This window comes from Anolis sagrei, chromosome 1 (genome assembly GCF_037176765.1).
Source record: "Anolis sagrei isolate rAnoSag1 chromosome 1, rAnoSag1.mat, whole genome shotgun sequence".
NCBI lineage: Eukaryota > Metazoa > Chordata > Lepidosauria > Squamata > Dactyloidae > Anolis > Anolis sagrei.
The window spans coordinates 140,073,832-140,094,828 of record NC_090021.1 but is presented as its reverse complement, the minus strand read 5'-3'; the positions used below and the strand labels follow the sequence as shown (position 1 = coordinate 140,094,828).

At 40.8% G+C, this 20,997-nt stretch overlaps 1 protein-coding gene across 1 annotated transcript in view; it reads right to left on the bottom strand.

Annotated features, from left to right (window-relative positions):
- Nucleotides 1-10,480: 10,480 nt before the first annotated feature.
- The window catches only part of FOXO1 (forkhead box O1), a 59,943-nt gene continuing 49,426 nt past the window's right edge, over nt 10,481-20,997 (bottom strand). The window contains exons 2-3 of the mRNA XM_060786668.2: nt 16,380-17,738; nt 10,481-15,014 (exon numbers count right to left, since the gene is read on the bottom strand). Of these exons, the coding sequence (XP_060642651.2) occupies nt 16,389-17,738 (1,350 nt within the window). The 3' untranslated portion in view covers nt 10,481-15,014; nt 16,380-16,388. The remainder of the gene's footprint in view (nt 15,015-16,379; nt 17,739-20,997) is intronic.

Below are 20,997 nucleotides of genomic sequence, written 5' to 3'. Positions count from 1 at the left end.
CAAATGTCTAGTATAAATGAGCCCCAGTCTCCCTTTTATGTCGAATTCATTGGACATTTCCCGGTACTTCTCCTTGTATGCAGAGGCTGGCCCCTTGCCATGCATAAAATCCAGAAAGGCATTGTGGCCAGAAGGCTACTTGGGGTGGAATGGATGTTGCCATCTGCAAATCTCTATCTTCAGAATTCTGTGGGAAGGCTGGTATCTTTTTCAACTTTTTGGCCCTTGAAAAAACTTTGCTTTCCTCGAAAGAAAGAAGTAAATAAATGTTAATCTCTCTCACGCACACACACACACGCACACAAAAGAGGAGTCTGGTCAACCATGGTTCCGCCCACCATGTGCAACATTGTGCCGCCATGCACCCAATTGGGCTGCAGATCTGGCTGGCATATCTCTCCCAGGATGGGGCTCAATGGGACCATTGTTTCTGCCTGAACAGCTGCCATCCAACTTACAGAACTGGCTACCCATTGGAAGCCGAAGGCTGCTCTGAAGGGCAATGCACAAAGACTCTTTGGTTGGGAGGAGGCCTTGTCAAAGACCAGGAAGAGATCTCGATTCACAGTAACACTTTGTTGTAGGCTGGGCATCGGGGAGACTAATGTGACCGACAGAGCGTCCCTCTCTCGTCACTGCATTTCACCTCGGGGTGCCAAAATGAAAACTGGGGAGCGCTCCCGTACTCTTAACAGTTGTGTAGAAGAAATTCAGCAAGTGTCGCTTGTTACCTGGTTGCATAAGCAACAACAACAACAATAATAAAACTTTATTTATCCCTCACCACCATCTCCCCAGGGGACTCAGGGCAGCTTACATGAGGCCAAACCCAGCAATACAACAATGCAAATATACACATCAGAATACAACATAAGGAAATAAAATACAAATACAAAAAAAAAACCCAGTATAAACACCTCAGATAATATAAAATCACAATATTTGAACGTGGAAAATTGGTCACAATGGGCAAGGCCAGTTACAGAAATTAAAAGTTTAAAAGTTTAAAAACTCTTGGTGAGAGAGCAATGTAATCTATTTGGACAGGGGATCTGAGGGACGAAGTAGGGTTTAATTGCACTAACAGGTAAAATAAAGTGCTTCCGAGGGCATTTTATGTCAGGGATTATTGTTCATTCATTCATTGAAGGCACACTGTAACAACCAAGTTTTTAGGCTCTTCCTGAAGACTGCCAGGTAGGGGCTTCCTAATTTCTCTGGAAAGCGAGTTCCAGAGCCGAGGGGCCACCACAGAGAAGGTCCACTCCCTCGTCCCCACACAAGATGCACTTGTGAAGACGGTGGGAGCGAGAGAAGGGCCTCTCCGGAAAATTGAAAGGATCATGTAGGTTCGTAAAAGGAAATGCGGTCACGCAGGTAGGCTGGTCCCAAACCATCCAGGGCTTTGTAGGTAAGAACCTGCACCTTGAATTGGGACCGAAAATAAACGGCAGTCAATGGAGCTCCTTAAACAGGGGGGTTGACCACTCCCTGTAATTCGCACCAGTTAGTAGTCTGGCTGCTGCTCATGGGACTATTTGAAATTTCCAGGCCGTTTTCAAGGGCAGCCCCACGTAGAGTGCATTGGAATAGTCTAGTCTAGAGGTTACTAAGGCATGGACCACCATGGCCAAATCCAACTTCATGAGGTCAGATTTCATTTCAATACCTTCTGAAATGTGCTCTTCTATATAACCATTAAAGATATACAAGCCCTCTTTTGATTTCAATCTGGCAAGCCATATTTTACCTGCATTTTTATGACTATTGGCTGTTTGATTTACACTTCAACCTGGTTAGTCTGGCAGATAATGCTCCTTCCTCTTTCTAGTTTGACTCCTTCCTTCATTGCAACCTTCTCACTTTCCCTGTGAGAGCCACGGTGGTGCAATGGGTTAATCCCTTGTGCCGACTGAACTGCTGACCTGAAGACCTGATGTTTGGCGGTTCGAATTCACAAGATTGATTTATTCATTTATTTACTGCATTTCTATGCTGACTTTCTCAGCCCGAAGGCGACTCAAGGTGGCTTACACTCGCACGATTCGATGCCACAATGAACATAAACAAAATTAAAACAAAATTAAAAACAATTATCACACATTATAAAAACCCTGTAAAAAGCATTAAAAGCATAAAACAGCAGTAACTTCAAATTAGCTCATTTTCCAAAGACATTGTCAAGCCGTTCCATGTTCATTTTTTCCTGGGTTCCATATTTATCCATTACACTGCGTTTTCAAAGGCTGGAGATGGAGTGAGCTCCCATCTGTCAGCCACAGCTTCCCATGGGGACAGGGGAACTATTTCCAAGCAACTTCAACTCCCAAATGTCAGGGTCTATTTTCCCCTAACCTCTGCAGTATTTTCTTTTGGTCATGGGAATTCTGTATGCCAAGTTTGGTTCAATTCCATGGTTGTTGGAGTTCAGAATGGTCTTTATTGGCATGGGAACTATACATCCAAGCAACTACAACTCAGGGTCTAGTTTCCCCAAATGTCTCCAGTATTTTCTGTTGGTCATGGGAGTCCTGTATGCCAAGTTTAGTTCAATTCAATTGTTGGTGAAGTTCAGAATGCTCTTTGATGGCACTATATATCCAAGCAACTGTAACTCCCAAATGTCAGGGTCTATTTTCCCCAAACTCCACCAGTGTTCAAATTTGGGCACAATGAGTATTCGTGCCATTTTTAGTTCAGATCCATAGTTGTTTGGGTTCACAATGGTTTCCAGATGTAGGTGAACTACTCCCCTAAATCACTGTCAATTCCTCCCAAACCCCTCCAGTATTTTTTGTTTGACATGGGAGTTCTGTGTGGAGGTCTCAGTGGTCTGTGGAATTAAAAGCTGAATCGGCTGAAGGTACTGCAAATCCCATCATCTGTTTTCCATACTCCCCCAAACATTTTTTCTGATTAATCATGATGCTTTAATTATGTTGAATTTGTAACAATGAAAACACATCCTGGATATCAGATATTTACATTACAATTCGTAACAGTAGCAAAATTACAGTTATAAAGGAGCAACAAAAATAATTTTATGATTGGGGGTCACCACAACATGAGGAACCATATTTAGGGGTCACAGTGTTAGAAGGGTCGAGAACCACTGCTTTAGGAGTTAATGTGTGGTCTAATTTTGTGACATCCCAATTCCAAGCATGCTTCCAAAGGATTGCTTGTTGTGCATTACCTGCCTCATTCACAAAAATGTATTGGGGAAGGAGTAGGATGAAGATCATCCAGACCAGGACTTCCACTTGTAACTTTTCTATGTTTTCCATTGTTTTTTTCCACCATTTTTGTTTTATAGACATGGTAGTTAAGTAGAAACAGCATCTTTAGTCAGGATGTAGAACTTCCCAGTCTTTGAACATGGTCTCAGTGATCTGTTGATTTCAGGCAACATGAAGGGAGATTGCAACAGTGCTTCCCACATGTTTCTGAAAGCAAGTCTTTCATGCATCACGCCTTTTCTAAATGAGGAACACAGATTTGACTCTACAATCAGTTACTATGCAGTATTTTCACTGATTGCGACTATGGAAAAAACAGCATCTCCAGCATCTGTTTATAGGCTCTCAATCTCTGTTGCACATAAAGTAAGGACCTGCAAATAGATGTTGGAGATGTCATTTTTTTTCCAGAATAGTCTGCAATCAATCACAGTTCTGCATAATAACCGATTACGGAGTCAAATCTAACTTTGGAAGAAAATTGTTTTTTTTGCACTTAAACTCATACTTCGTAACGAAACAAATCTTATGGTAAGGCATTCGAGCTCTCTGGCGGAAGATTCTAAACACTTCGTGAAACTATAATCCCCGGGATTTCATAGGATGTTGCCATGGTAGCTAGAGTAACAACAAATTGCTGTAATGGTATGGTGCAAAACAGAAGTTAGCGTTGATTCCTCTCCCCTGGGGGACTTCCTTGCAATTGTAAGTAGCAACGTATGTCCTGATACAGCCAATTGTTCATCTCCCCTGAGATTTAAGCCGTCCTAAACAAAGCTTTTCTTTCCTCACAATATGCACAGCTGCAATTTATTGCGAGAAGGCAATCCCAAAGCCATTCTAGGGATCACTCTTGTCCAGGGCATGTGCGGAAGTGTAGAAGGCAGGAGTAGGAAAAGGTCCCAGGGAACCCCAAACACAAGGATCCTGAGGCAGGTTATTCAAAAGAGATGTGTTAAGAGCAGAAATCTAAGTGTGGGTCAAACTACTTAGGATGTTTCCAAATAAGGTGCTTTGACTGGCCTCTTTCAACATAAAAAAGCAGGATTGCAGGCAATGGGGGGGGGGGGTGTATTACAGACCAGTGTGTAGCCAATCATTGCTCAAAATCACCATTTCCCTAGCCATGTTTCAAAGTTATTCCTTGCATCCTGGGGAAGAGGTGATGTGGGTCCCAACCAAAGTGCTGGGAGCACATTACTAAGGCATTGAATCTTTGCCTTTCTGTATGTTGGAATCCACTCTAAGTCCCCTTGGAGAGAAAGGGTAGAATATAAATAAAGTATTATTATTATTATTATTATTATTATTATTATTATTATTATTACTACTACTACTACTACTACTAGATAGACACTTTTGAACTGTGGTGCTGGAGGAAAATTCTGAGAGTGCCTTGGACAGCAAGAAGATCCAACCAGTCCATTCTTCAGGAAATAATGTCCGACTGCTCACTGGAGGGAAGGATATTAGAGGCAAAGATGAAGTACTTTTGCCACATAATGAGAACACAGGAAGATAATGATGCAGGAAGATAATGATGCTGGGTAAAATAGAAGGAAAAAGGAAGAGAGGCCAACCAAGGGCAAGATGGATGGATGGTATCTTTGAAGTGACTGGCTTGACTTTGAAGGAGCTGGAGGTGGCCACGGCCGACAGGCAGCTCTGGTGTGGGCTGGTCCGTGAGGTCAGAAAGAGTCGGAAGCGACTCAATGAATAAAGAACCAATTTTTTTAACTGACACAAAAACACAGTATGTCACAGCAAACGAGATATATATGCTGGATTTCATATCACAAAATCACAACTCGTACACTTCCCAAGCGTCTACGACTGTGTGATATATTTTTGAATGATGCACGCAGATCCAAGTAAGGTATCCTTTTGCGGTTGACAGATCATGTTTTGTCATTGTTTATTGTTTCCAAATGCTGGCTGTGATCTTTTGGCACAGCACCCAGTGTGCCAATCACCACTGGGACCACCTGTACTGGTTTATGCCAGAGCCTTTGCAGTTCGATTTTGAGGTCCTGGTAACAGCTGAGTTTTTCCTGTTGTTTTTCCTCAATGTGACTATCACCTGATATGGCGATATCAATAATCCAAACTTTTTTCTTTTCCACAGTTGTGATGTCTGGTGCATTGTGTTCCAAAACTTTGTCGGTCTGGATTTGAAAGTCCCACAGTATTGTGGTGTGTTCATTTTCCACTACATTTGCAGGCTTATTTTATTTATTTATTTACTATATTTATATACTATATTTACTATGATTCCACCAGTTCTTTACTGCTGGAAGGTGGAACTTGTGACATAAGTTCCAATTATTATTATTATTATTATTATTATTATTATTATTATTATTTCAACTTCTTTTCTCCAAGAAAAAAAGTTGTTTCAAGTAGTTTTCTAAGTTGACGTAATGTGACTTTTTCTCCTCTTTTGTGCCCATGTGCTCGTTTCCAACCCACTTTAATAGCCATTAATCTCTCACTTAATGAACTCAACATAGATTTTATTTTAGCCTCAAATTACAGAAGGAGAAATGTAGACAGGTGATATATAAGATATATCAAATCTTGTTAAATTCTATTAAGTACTATTTTGGTTGCCTACATGACACCTGTGAGATGCTAGGAAGCTATATAAGCTCCACTAGAGAGCTACCAAAAATGTAATGGTTTTACGTCAAAAGAGACTGGATGTACACGTTGAGTATGCCTCATCCGAAATGCTTGGGAGGGGAATTATTCCATATTTTGGAACACCCCTCCCCATTTCAGAATACTTGCATATAAATAATGAGATCTCTTGGGAGTTAGGATCTAAATATGCATTCATTGATATTTTATAGACCTTACACACAGAGCCTGAAGGTAATTTTGCACAATATTTTAAATATTTTTGTACATGAAATCCATATACTGAATGCTCAAAGGCAACGGTATCACTATCTCAGCCATCCATGTGGGCAATTTCAGATAATGAAGTATTCTGGTTTTGGAATTCCAGATAAGGGTTGCTAAACTTATACCTTATGTATTATCTAGGAGCCTATACCTAAATCAGTTCAGAAGTTGCTTCTAGGTATCCAGGGACTTCAGGACCATGGTGCAAGATAAAACTGGTTTACCTGGTTTTATCCAATGCTAGCTGTGCCCGCCACGCATTGCTGTGGCCAACCTTCCCTCCATCTTTCTCTTCTTTCTCTCCTTCCTTCCCTTTTTTTCTTTCGTTCTCTCCAATCCAATCTATCTATCTTATCTATCTGGAGGATTGATGGGAGTTGCAGCCCAGGAATAAGACATTGGAAATATGTAGGAATTGGGATGCTCTCAAAGAAATCCAAGGAGAAGAAAGCTTAGAGCTTGTAAGCAGTGCATTTGTATCATCCTCCTCTCTTAAAGGGCCTGGTCGAGGGGATGCTGGGAGCTGTAGTCCAAAAGAAATTGTTTATATGCTATGGTTTGTTATGTTTGCCAGGGGGAATTGTTTTTGCACATGCACTGCATCTTTTTGCTTTTTTGGCCTTTTAAGACACTGTTGTGTTTTCAGTGTTTTTATGAGTGATGGTCACTCGTTGGCCTGACAGGTGTTTTGTATCCAAATTTCATGTCAATTAATCCAGTGGTTCATTTGTTACTCCCACAAATGAACATTACATTTTTATTTATATAGATTAGAAAAAGTTGGGGAATGCTCTGGAGCTTTGGTGAAACCCCAGAAAAGCCCCACATTCTGGAGTTAGTTTGCGCACTAATTCGAACCTGTCCACTGCCCACATGGCTTGACACCAACATTTCTTTTTACCTGCCATCTGCAGCACACAGAAAAGGGGATGAATTACGGCCCTGTCATTATTGTTGCTGTAGTAGCCAGCCAGAAAGTTCTGGAGATATCCTGGCCATCACTGGGCACCTCTGCTGACATCAACAAATGTGGCAACGTGATCAAGGAGAAGGAGAGGAGATTGCACAGATACTTACTGGGTGATGGCCAGGGGCTCTCCAACCAGCTATGGCAGCAGCAAGAACAACAGGTCAAATAAGAGTGACCAAACCAACCTTAGCCCAACTGGATGGTTCAGTGGGTCGGGGCAGAAGGTCCAAGCAGCTTCATGGAATCCAAGGCTAGTCCAAAGCAGAAATACCCCAGGCCAAATTGTGCTGCACACGTAGATGCACTCTTGGGGTGTGAGGAGCCTTTTCATCATGCATTTGGCCCTCTGTGCCGTTCAGGCCCATGGAAGGAGTTTTTTAACAAGTGAACAAAAGTAATTTCCTGTTTTTTAAGGCATCTGCTGGACTTAAAATGTCCCAGGAGTTCAACAAAAAACATGATGATCCCCCACCCAATCCCCAGAGGCCATTTGGGAGCAATTTCTCTTTCCAAGAGAAGGAAAATGACCCCTGGGGCCACACAAAACAACCCTCAAGGATGGCATGTGGCCAGTGGTCTGCATCTGCCCACCCTTGTTCTAAGTCAATAGTTCATGTTGACAGCAGCCAGTTGATGTTAGGACACTTGGCTTGCTCTACTTTTATTCACAGGACTGAAACCAAAAACTGTTATTCCCCAAAACCGGCTGCACTAACACACGTTTTATGAGATCTAGGATTATTTTGAAACCAAAGAAATACTGCCTTCCCTGAAAAAAAAATAGAGGACATTTCCAAATGAAAGCCAGCAGTTTTGTCTTTATTTTGTATTTTTGTGTGCCTTAGGTTGCATACATCTAATATTTTTGAGCACAACAGCTTCTCACTGGATGTTTAATTTTTATTGGGCCAGTTTTGGTTTTACACATTTTAACAGCACAGGAGGGCTGCTCTTTAGACAAAGATATCATTCAGTTGGATTGAAGCTGAACGCAGCCAAAGACAGAAGTGATGTCAGTATGGGATTCTGGGGATCTCAACAGGCATCTGTATTCTATCACAACACTTGAAGGGAGGATCCAGAATTATAGGAGAGTCAGCTATTTTATCAGATCCAGGTTTATAGCACCCACAGTTCTTGCTTCAAATGGTTTAATCAGTGGTTTAAAACTAGAACATTTCCTCTGCAGAGGAAAAAGAAGGAAAAGGATAGAAAGGGAATTGGGTGAGGCTTGTTGGGCATTCGTGTACAACCCAATGTTCATTTGAGCTGGCGTTTACATCTGATTTGTATCAATTATTATTATTATTATTATTATTATTATTATTATTATTATTATTATCATCATCATCCCAGTTTTATTTCTTGATTGAAACACAAAGCAAGAATAATTCTTCCATATCTCTGGGGCTTTTTGAAATGAGGACACCAAAATGAAAGATAAACACAAATACATTTGGTGTCTGATTTCACTTAAGAGTGGCACAGATGTGTCGACAGCATACAATTCGGAGCTCTACAGATATTGACATCCTTGCTTTAGGCTAACAAGTACAGACAGAGTGCTGAGAACCACTAGAACAGGGATCCTCAAACTAAGGCTCAGGGGCTAGATATGGCCCTTCAAGGTCATTTACCCGGCCCTCATTCAGGGTCAACCTAAGTCTGAAACAACATGAAAGCACACAACAACAATCCTATCTCATCAGCCAAAATCAGGTCCACACTTCCCATTGAAATACTAATAAGTTTATATTTGTTAACATTGTTCTTCATTTTAATTATTGTATTGTTTTAAAGTGTTTTTGCACTACAAATAAGATATGTGCAGTATGCATAGGAATTCATTTTTCCCCCAAATTATAATCTGGCCCTCCAACAGTTTGTGGGACTGTGACCTGGGGCCCTCTGTTTAAAAAGTTTGAGGACCTCAGCACTAGAGAAAAGTACACAAACCATCCCAAGACTGGAGGTGAAGCCAAGACATTTGGCCTGAAATCTACTCAGACATGGCCTTTTTAGACAGCCTTTAGCAAATTACTCATTCTTAGTGTTCCTTCATCTTCTACACATAATAAAAGTAAACATTGTGTATGTGTGTATATGACAGAGGTGTCCACTTACACAGACAACCTCCTGCCTCCACAACCAGCTCTAACCCTCAGTGCTGAGAAGCCATCAAAGCATTTCCCCCAAGGACATTGCAGGTTACAGTGAGCACCATGAGCATGCCTCCTAACCCCTGCCAATGTCCTCTCCAAACACCATACTGCCCATCATCCAAGTGAAGGTTGTCTTTCACAAACATAATACTGCCCACCACCCAAGTGAAGGCTGTCCTCCACAAACACCATACAGCCCACCATCCAAGTGAAGGCTGTCCTCCACAAACATCATACTGCCTACTACCCAAGTGAAGGCTGTCCTCCACAAACACCATACTGCCCACCACCCAAGTGAAGGCTGTCCTCCACAAACACCATACAGCCCACCACCCAGGTGAAGGCTGTCCTCCACAAACACCATACAGCCCACCACCCAAGTGAAGGCTGTCCTCCACAAACACCATACAGCCCACCATCCAAGTGAAGGCTGTCCTCAACAGACATCATACTGCCCACCACCCAAGTGAAAGCTTTCCTACAGGGACAATTTCATCCTAGATTTCATGTGTTTCCTCCACATCCCAGTGTTTCTGACTCTCCCCATTGGTGTGTTATTTGCATGACCCCACCCACTGCCTCTCCCTTAACCCTATCCTATCCTTTCCTATGGCACACAGCACACAGAGAGGAATTGATCAGCAACTGAACATACTGAGGGGTTTTGGGGGACTGACTCCACATGATGGATGTTGTAGTTCACTCTGCATCAAGTCAGAGCACTGTGGACCCCCCCCCCTCCCCCCGACAATGGCCCTGGACCACATTTGGTACACACAACCCCTATGATCAACACAAAAATATTGGAGAAGTTTGGGAAATTCACCTTGATTTATAGGAGTTGTAGATACTGGGATGTATAGTTCATCTGCAATCAAAGAGCACTCTGAACTCACCAATGATGGACCTGGCACTAAATTGGCACACAGAACCCTCATGACCAACGAAACATATTGGAGGTCTTTGGAGAGATTTATAGGAGTTGTAGTTCACCTACATCCAGAGAGCAATGTGAACCCAAACAATGATGGATCTGGACCAAATATGCCCAAATTGGAATACAGGTGGGTTTTAGGGGGAGTTGTAGGTAGGAGTGATGTGAGTTGTAGTTTTTTTAATTGTAAAATAAAAAAAACTTGACTTTTTCAAATAACCCAAGCAATGCCAGACACCAGAGCTAATCATACATAAAATGGGACACATTATATTCATCTATTTATTTATAAAATATATTAGGACACCTTTCCAATAAAAATGCCCAAGGCACCATACAAAAAAACAAGCCAACCTACTGCACAAGATCACTGTGAAGACAAGTTAGAAGCACAGTAAAGCCATCTGCATAATTATGTGAAGGATTACAAATAGAAACAAATAAACAAAACTTTGATCAGCATACAAATAATCATATGAAAGACAACACCTTTAAAGCAGTGTATTTACATTTATGGCTTTATACAAAAAATTATTTTTTATGTCTGGAAAAACATCAGGCACTTTTCCACCAATGTCCAAATGATCATCTGCAGTGTGCAGCATTATTGTGTTCCTACAATTCGCACAAATGAAGTATTTGTAGCCTTCTCAGTAGCGCTGCTTCATCCAACGGTGGGTAGGTACAAAATTAAGGAGCTATTCTCCACTGAGGACTTTAATGCAGAATTGTATTTCTTTGCTTGGATGAACAACATTACTTTTAGTAGTTACATTTTAAAAAATACCTTATTTAAAAATTATAAATTAACAAGCCTGAAAAATCCATGTGAACTTAAAAAAAAAAGAATCGTAACACCAATTTGAACAAGTGCAAACTTAAGATTGCAATCCTAAAACACACTTACTAAAGAGTAAGCCCCACTGAGTACAATGGACATTACACCCAAGCAAGTGAACAGAATTGCGTTATAAGACAGTTAAAGAACTGGTCCACTTTCGCCATCGATTTGTCTCTTTTTAAAAGGAACTTCTGTTGAATTGTCAGCATTCAAAAGCACAGCATTAGCTTACCACTATACACAACTTGTCAGTTTATCAAAGCAGAGGTCTCATTAACGCAACCATTAATACAAGATACAATAGAAACAATACATTATACGGGAACGGTTCTATTATAGAATATACTTTTCACAAGGCAGAGAGAGGAGAGGAAAGCTCCCAAACCAGGCTGCTTGGTTCAAACCATCCACACACTTCACAAAGACATAATTTACATTGTTTTCCCCCAAAATGAAGGAACTAGAGAAATGAAGATCTGTGCAAAAGCACATTTTATCATCTGCCACAGATTTTTTTTTTGTTTCATAATACCATCTTTCATTAAATTTCCAGTTTTCTCAGTGCCTCCAAGAATAAGCCTCCTTGCTGCCCTATAAGTGTATCAGTGAACTAGACCTGAGCTATTTTCCCACTCGGGACCCTGTTTGGACTGAGAAAATTTTATGTGACCTCAGGTACATGGGTATATACAACAGGTATACAAATCAAACATTTACTGATGATAAAAAAACAGCATTTGCAAGGATTGCTAAACAAGCTGATTTTCCTTTTTATGAAGAACAGCTCAAGCACTTTCTGCAGAGTCCACTGTAAACACTGCACTACTAATATGTGTAAATGTCTAAAACAGCCACTAGGTGGCATTCAGAAAACTTTTACCATTGCCAATTTTTCAGGACCCCAACATTGAGCTAAGGGGACCCTATTTGGGGCTAGGACTCACAGCTTAAGAAGCAGTGCACTAGATCCAGGTCACATAAGTTGGGGGGTTTCAAAGGAGATGGGGGTTATTACACATCTGGACAGATGATATCAGAATCCTATCTATACACAGTTTTCTCCGATTTATAAACACAGGGGATCATTTAAACACATTTTCCCTAAGGAAGCCTTCCAGGATTGCAAAGCAGAATAATTCAATTCTGAATGTCTAATGTATTTTGAGGGCCCTTCTCTTATCACTGAGGTGCTAGGGGTAACGAAAATAAAACTGAACCTCAGAATATACTGTCATGAAACTATAACTGAGCATAAGGATGTCAAACTTTTAGGCTGCTATACCCACATCTAATTCTTTTATATCTCCTCCTTGTCCGCAACCCACCTAGAAGTCGGGACTCCTGATTCATCAAACTGATTGGAAGGAAGTTAAGTCACCAGAGCATCCCAAAGAGGAAAAAGAAGAGACGCAAGGTAACAAACAGCTGTCTCTCTGTTCTTCCAAAACATCTGAGCATGAAAATTTCACAATCCTGGGAAAATTTTGAATTGCTCAGCTAACAAGTAGGGAGAGGACTGCGAAGAGGAATGATGTCCAATGAACTAGTAGGCCAATGAGAAACTAGTAATATAGCTCACAATCTCAGAAGTACACAAAGTTATTTATCTACATGTGAGCTTGCTCATATAAACCTCTTCCAAAGGAATATAGTTTGTCCTCCACATTTGCAGGCTTAATGTTTGCAGATCTGATTATTCACGGATTTGATTAAAATGTTATTTCTAGGAATGTCTAGGTCTTCCAGTGCAATTATATGGTCAGCTTCCTCTAGTTCCTTCCTCACGCTGGAGGACCTAGATATTCCTAGATACAACAAGTCTCTTGGACTGCCTGTGTGATTCTACGGTCAGCTTCCTATGGAAGTTGACCATATAGTCACACAGCAGCATCTAGAACAGTGGTTCCCAACCTTGTTTTGACCAGGGACCACTTGACCAGGAAGCACTCTCTAACATTAGTACCAAAAGGGTTACAAATCAATTTTTGGTCAACTTTAGATTTGATTTGGTTATTTGGGGTGCCACTGCTGTCGTTCCTTCAACCCCAGCACCCCTTCCCTCCTTCCCTTCCCCATCGCCTCACAGTGAGGGGTCTGTGCACGTATTGACATGGAGCCCTGGAGGGAGGAAATTGTGGCCATGCGGCCCTGCTATGCCTGGTGCAGGCGGTGGACCATGTAGCCCGGGCACCTTCATCTCGCAGGTGAAGCAGGGGAAGAGCAGGATGTACGTGCCCTCCCAGGCACCCCTGCTTCCAGGCACCACATAGGGAGAGGGGGGAGGAGAAGCAGCAGACAGAAGGCTTCGTGTTGCACCTTTCGTGGGTAGTCAGCCTCTCCCCTCCCGACATTCCCATTGCCTCAGCACTATAAGAAGGTTTTGCGAGAGCAGTCACACTCATTCCAACGGTGTAGTAAAGGTGAGGTCGTGGACCATATTTTAGTACTTGCGGACCACTGGTGGTCCATGGACCACAGGTTGGGAACTACTGTTCTAGAAATACCTACAGAGGTTTTCCCTTAGGTTTTTTTTTTAAGCAATGTTTTCATTTGCAGTTTTTCACTTTCCCAAGGGTTCTGCAACTCTTAACTCCTGCAAATGTGGTGGGTTGACTGTAGATAATTAGGGCTTTTGTCAAACAACATGACTTATTGAAGGAATATGCCATTAAGAATCAACTAAAACTATTAATATATATTACAGAACTATATAATTATGATAATCATATAATTAAGACTTCCCTGTTTGTGGCCAAGGTTCATTCCTACAAAGTATATTATTACACCATAATATAGTTTAAACCTGGTCCTAGCTTTTTAAGATTTTCAATAAAAATAGGAGGCTGTTAATATAAAGGGAGAATGAGAAACCCTACAGTTAAGAATAAATGAAGTTGAATGTATTATTATTAATAATAATAATATTAAGCTGTGAAATTATTGTCCCAGGGTAAAAAAAGTCATGAAACTTCCACGATATAAATATGAAGACCTGTACATACAAAACATTTTAACAAGACTTAACATTTGGGGACAGTCAGTGTTAATATAGTAAAAGAATTTATCTGTACATGTATATAATTACATATAACTCTTGTGCCAGAAAAAAAAATGTTCTTTACACGGAGAAACCTTCTTTTTACAAATCTTACAGGGTGCTAGTATAAATCTCTCTCTTTCTGCTTATTAAAATATTGTATACAAAGTACTATGAATTTTGCTAGCTATCTTGGATTCGGTAAATATTAAGGAGCTTCTATAACAAAGTAGAGATGTAAAAAAATAGGTATATGGCTATTACAAAATTTTACATCAGCAAAATTTATCAGTCAATCTGGAAGTCAGCCCCACGGTAAATCCACCACATGATGAAAAATAATGGTGGCAAAGCTTTCAGCCTTTTCTCAGATGTGAAAATCTGAATTGCCAACAACTTTGGTTTGATCATATTTTAATGACATGATCTTACACATAAGGTACAGTAGTTTTAATACACTTCGGGCAACTAACAGAGCTGTACACAGCTGTGTGTGAGATGAGTAGATCAAAAGTAAGCCTGGATCAAAAGCAACTGAAGGTATAAAAGACTGCCAGAGTATTTTAAGGTTGTTTTTTTTGATATGACATATTCCTAAAGAATCCATTTTACTTTTGAAGTTTATACTGTACATAGTCACTGCACAACATGAAGTGCAAGTATGTTCTGCTTTTCTATGGCATTGTAGTGAGTTTGGCACTTTCAAATAAAGACACTTCCAACAACACATTCCTTACAGCAAAAAACAACCTGCAAGTAACTGGCAAACTTCCTGTGCAGGAAAAGCATCTATCTGGCACCAAGTCCAACAAGAAAAACAAAAATATTACAAAAGAAATGGCAAAAAAAGCGCTGAAGGACATCTTTGGACTCCCTTGCTCGGGTCTTGCGGTCAGAGATGTCTGAAGTATTTTCAAGTGTACCCTAGGAAAACAGAAAATATAATTTGACACAAAGCAACATCGTGAATGTAAGACAAAATGTTATGCATATAGCAATAAGACAAGGGAGAGAACCTTTTCCTCTGTGGCCCCCTGAATCTGGATCAGGAAAGCTTGAAAAAGAATCTCAAGACCTGGCTCTGCCATTGCGCTTTTGGAGAGTAGCCATACAATCTTATGCTATTGCTCCCCTCAACGCTTTTGTCCTTGGAGTACACCCCCCCCCCCCACTTGTACGAAAGCCTGTTTACTACCCCGTTTCCCTATGAGCTCTCCCTTGCAAATAATCTGCTCCTTTTATCCCACCCTGAGTTTTTCATCATTTTATTGTACATGTGGCCCACTCACTGTTATCGTGATTGTTCATTGCATTCTTATGTTTTGTGTTCATTGGTTATTGTATTCATCATGTTTTTTTGTATTTTACTGTGTTGTTGCTTGCGTTTCGGTTTTTATTTTGTTGTATTTCACTGAATTATAATTTGTTGTCTGGGCTTGGCCTCATGTAAGTCGCCCTGAGTCCCCATTGGGGGAGATGTTGGCGGAGTATAAATAAAGTTTATTATTATTATTATTATTATTATTATTATTATTATTAGAAACACAACAAGATGAGTCCACAGCAGACACTCTGCTGACTGTATTATTATTATTATTATTATTATTATTATTATTATTACTAGTAGTAGTAATAATAGTAGTAGTAGTAATAATAGTAGTAGTAGTAATAGTTGTTGGTTTGTTTTGGGTTTTTTTTGTCGTGTCAGGAGCGACTTGAGAAACTGCAAGTCGCTTCTGGTGTGAGAGAATTGGCAAGGACATTGCCCAGGGGACGCCTGGATGATTTTTGATGATTTTATCATCCTTGTGGGAGGCTTCTCTCATGTCCCCGCATGAGGAGCTAGAGCTGATAGAGGGAGCTCATCCGCCTCTCCCCAGATAGGAACCTGCAACTTGTCGGTCTTCAGTCCTGCCAGCACAGGGGTTTAACCCACTGCGCCACCGGGGGCTCTAGTAATAATAGTAAATGCCTAAGAAAATCAACAATGAGAGGAACTCTTTTTTCTTTATTTTTGTAAAAGAAAGGATATCAATGTTTTATCAAAGGACAGCTTTTTCCTGTAGCCCAAACATTACTGTGGAAGAAATGCCATCTGCAGAATTCTGCTCTATGATACAACATCTAAGACACCAAATAAGGCCCTCTTTCTGGCATATCTGGACTTCATTTCCCATCAGTCCTAGTGCACCTAGCCAATGATGAAGAATGATGGGAAGAGTAAAGCAGAAATGTCTGGAGAACCACAGCTTCCCCACTGATTGAAACAAGAAAACATGGGAAACTCACCTTTCATCCTTATCCTGACACCCAACTGTGTGTTGTTGTTTTGACCCCATGTGACAAACTCTGGTTAGGCAACACACCGTCAAAGTTAAAATCCAATGTTTCCTCGACCATGAGCTCATTACGAATTATTGACTCCATATCACAGTCCAATCGTTCAATCAACATATCATCCAAGTCACTAGGGAGCTTCTCCTGGTGGAAAGAGACAATCCCTACTCTCCCATAACCGTTGCAGCTGTTCACAGTGGTGTAGGGGTTGTGGCTGTGCATCTGCATTGGGTGGCTCATAGGCACTTGTGCGGAGGTTTTCGCTGGGGGCACTCGGTTTAAACTTGATGCATGAGACACGGTGCTCAGCGTGAGCGACAAAGTGTGGCTGTTGACTGCTGAGGTTGACTGGACAAGTCCTTGGTGAGGATGAGCATTGGTGGAGGCAATGATTTTGTTATGGGGCTGCTGGTTGCCATACGGCGAAATTGTGGAGTTATTGGCCATTAAGACGCTTTGTCCAAGGACTTGGCTACTTGGCTGGGAAACACGAGTATCTACAGATGTCAAGATATCATTGTGAGGAGGTGAATCAGAAGTCAGCAGTTCCTTCAAAAGTCCTACAGGGCAGGGACCATATTGACTAATGGGTCCATAGCTTGATTTGCTGTCTTGAATTGTTTGCATTGTTATCTGTGGCAAAGAATTCATGCTGGGCTGGGCATATGTGTATTTCCTGTAGTCTGAGTTTGGTGAATTTATACTCGTGCTTGGCGAAGCATATGAATAACCAGGAGATTGTTGCATCATGGTAGTTGGTGGAGACTGAGTTGATCCCGTCAAAGATGTGTTGGGGGATAAAAGATTGAGGTTATCCAAGAGGTTCTCCATGTTTTCTGAACTGCTTATTTCAGAAAGGCTGGGCAGAGTTGAAGCCATTTTGGTTGCTGATGGAGGGTACACCATGGAGTGTACATCTTCTTCTCCAAGGTCATCTTGTTCCGGCAGGATTGGAGAAAGCCTCCCACTAATTGTACTTGCATTAGAACTGGCTCTAGGCCTAAATGTACCCCAGTTATCAAAATCATCATTGCTGTGGGAGTTGGGACTTGCAGGCCATTTTGAAAACTGGGTGCCTGAGCTGTCACCATTTCCGTCTTGACTTGCCTGAAGAGCCGCTTTTTTCTTCGCAGCCCTTCCCCTGCTTTTTGCAAACTTGCTGCTGTTGTCCATGGAAGCAGCCCTTCTCCTGGGAGACTTCCCACTCTTGCCTCCCTCTGGGTTCAGCATCCACCAAGAGCTTTTCCCTGTTCCTTCATTCTGAACTCGAATAAATTTGCTGTGTAATGAGAGGTTGTGACGGATAGAGTTCTAAAAACATAAAAAGAAACAAGGTGTAAGAAAAATACGGATTCCCCCACATCCTGCCATTAATTTTCAGTAGATAAATTATTCAGCTAAATGCATGATATCTAGAGAATCTTATTTTCCTTTGCAATATTGAGTTGTCCCCATATAAAATTCAAGGTGTTTAATGTTGTTTTGAGCAAAGTGAAAAAGGACTACTGCAGCCAGTTGCCAATTAATAGGTAACAATTAATAGGTATAGAAACAGATTGGGTTACCATCATGAATGCTTCTTAAGATCTTTAGGACTTAAATACCTATGGGTTTCAAGTCACAGGAACAACCGCCTTTAAATAAAAGCTGGTGGACTCTATTGATTCTGCTCCCTGGCAAGCTTCTCAAAGGTAAAGTAGATGTTTAAACCATGCAATCCAATACATTTCTTAAGAGCAGTGGTTCCCAACTTTTATTTTTATTGGACCAGGAACGACTTTGACCAAGGAGCACTCTCCCACATTAGTACCAAAAGGGTCACAAAACCGTTTTTGGTCAACTTTAGCTTTGTTTTGGTTATCTGGGGTGCTGATTCAGAAAACTGCATTAGATATACCAGCTCTAGTTTCTGATACAGAACATATGCCATCCAGTAGTCACCATCTGCTCTCCCACCGAAAACCATATTGTAGGCCTGGTCAATCCATGGTTCTAAATGGTTCTAAAGTACTTACAAAACTAAAGTTCTGGTAGTGAAAATTTCAGAACTCCAAAAATCTCTCAAAATATCATTATAAATGGCAGTTCCTAATTGGTTCTATCATAAAAATCACCAAAAATGAAATAATAAATCAATTTTGAAAGTTTTGTTAGAGTTCTGAAATTGTCACCACCAGAACTTTAGTTTTGTAAGTACTTTAGAACCATTTAGAATCATGGATTGCCCAGGCCTAATATTTAGTTATTATCAGGCTGAAAAATGTGGTATAGAAATAAAGCAAATAAATAAATAAATAAATAGTTAGCCTCAAAACGATAAGAGGGTTTTGCGAGACCAATTGCTCTTGTTGCAACAGTGTAGTAACGGTGAGGTCGCGGACCACATGTGGCAGCTAGATGAAATGCTAAAAGCAAGGGTGAATGTGCAAAGCTACTCTTAGAAAGCAGACTGGATAACAAGTCAAGTTGGTTGCAGACTCTCAGGAGAAAAATCCTGGATGTGCCTCCTAAAATAGATCCATTGGGTGATTGGTGATGTACAAACCCAGCTTTGCTAATTGTATAAAAATATACATTTCCTTTACTTGTATCTTATAAGCAATCTGAGAGTGCCAATAAATCACAAAAGTGGATATATCCAATCATTAACTTGTAAATCTACTAAAGAAAGTCTTCCATTGTTTCCGCTCAATTCTGGGATGCTGAAATAATTAAGTCACCAGCAGTTCTTCATCTCGCTTCCTGGCAGGAGGTTGGACTGGATAGCCCACAAGGTCTCTTCCAACTCTATGATTCTATACCCATCTTTAAATAGTAACCCTCATTTGGCAATATCTTTCGCATTTACTTCAAAAAATAAGTATACGCAGGGTTCTGTACAACTTGAGAGCCTGGATAGAAGGTATAACCTGGTCACTTAAAATCCTGCCAACTCACTTCTACCACCTATGCAGATAGTATTTGCTGCTATGAAGTCCCATAATCTGTTCTGTTGCAATCACCAAATATTCAGTTTAAGAGCTGAACTAGATGAGGATGTCTATCTTAATAAACAAGCACTTTCTTATCAAGCAAGTGTATATCAAGGAAAGGGCTGGGTTTCTACATCACACATAAAACTAAGCCCACGGGACAAAGGGTCATTCTGTTGACACCCACACACCACTGCTTCTTCCTACCTGTCTCCCTCCTGATACTGGAAATGAGCCGAGAAAATTGCTTAGTATATCAGACTACAGTAAAATCAAGAGAGGGAGATATTGCTTTCTGTGTGTTCTCCTTCTCGTGTGAGGTGGAGAACACTTGCTTTATGAGCAAGTGTGTAAGCACAAGAAAGCTGTTCTGTAAAACATGCTGATTAAAAAAAGCAAATAGCCCTGTTTCAAAATATTGTTTAGTATACATCATATAGCCAACCTTAGTGCAGCTATACGGTTTAGTGTTTAGGATGAAAACAATCGTTATCTCCTGCCCACACGCGCTCCTCCAGAACTTTCAATCCATCCACACATGGAAGTGTTTAGTATTTTACAGAAGCTACAGGCGTCCTTAGTCATCAGAAAGTTACAATCTAGTATTCTCTCACTAAGGACATTCAAGGTCACTCTTGGAGTAGCGAAGCCATCCCCTAATTCTGCCAACAACAACAAAAGTTCCAAACAGGAAAAGGTTTGCAGCAAGTGCCTGTTACATAAATTCCTGTTTTTCATGCAGTCGGGAGGAGATTAAAGAAATGATGATTTACTATCTTGGAAAAAAGTGTGGAAGGGGAGTAAATATTGCAAAAATATGAAGCACAGTTAATGATGTTGTGTCTACAAAGCTTTGCCAAATGTAGACATAACCTGATAATAGTACAGCTTCAAGCACTGGAACTTGGCAACTGGGCAAGCAGGGCAGTTGCAAATTGAAAAGCTGTCACTGCAAGCAACTATATAACTGGGAATTGCATTCAACAATACTGAGAATGTGGAATGTTTATTATTTCAGTGTTTGTTCTAAAAATGAGATATTTCGTTTCGAAGCAGGACCAGAAACTCAACAGTTCCTACCCAAAAGCACACCTTAGACAATTATTTCCCAGCTGCCCAATGAACTTCTAGCATCCACACATCCAGGTTCAAAGCTTTGTATGCAGACTACCTGTCAATCAGGTAATTCTATTTACATAATTAATCTGCAAGCACAGAACCTAATTAAAACACAAAAGGACATTATCTATGCTGCTGCAAATTTGTTATTTATTCATTCAACTGCTTCCAACTCTTTGTGACCTCATGGACCATCCCAGAGCTCCCTGTTGGCCGTCACCACCCCCAGCTCCTTCAAGGTCAAGCCAGTCACTTCAAGGATACCATCCCTCCATTTTAACTTTGCTCAGCCCCTCTTCCTTTTTCCTTCCATTTTCCCCAGCATCATTGTCTTCTCCAGGCATTCCTGTCTTCTCATTATGTGGCCAAAGTACTTCATCTTTGCCACTAATATCCTTCCCTCCAATGAGCAGTTGGGGTTTATTTCCTGGAGTATGGACTGGTTTGATCTTATCACAGTCCAAAGCACTTTCAGAACT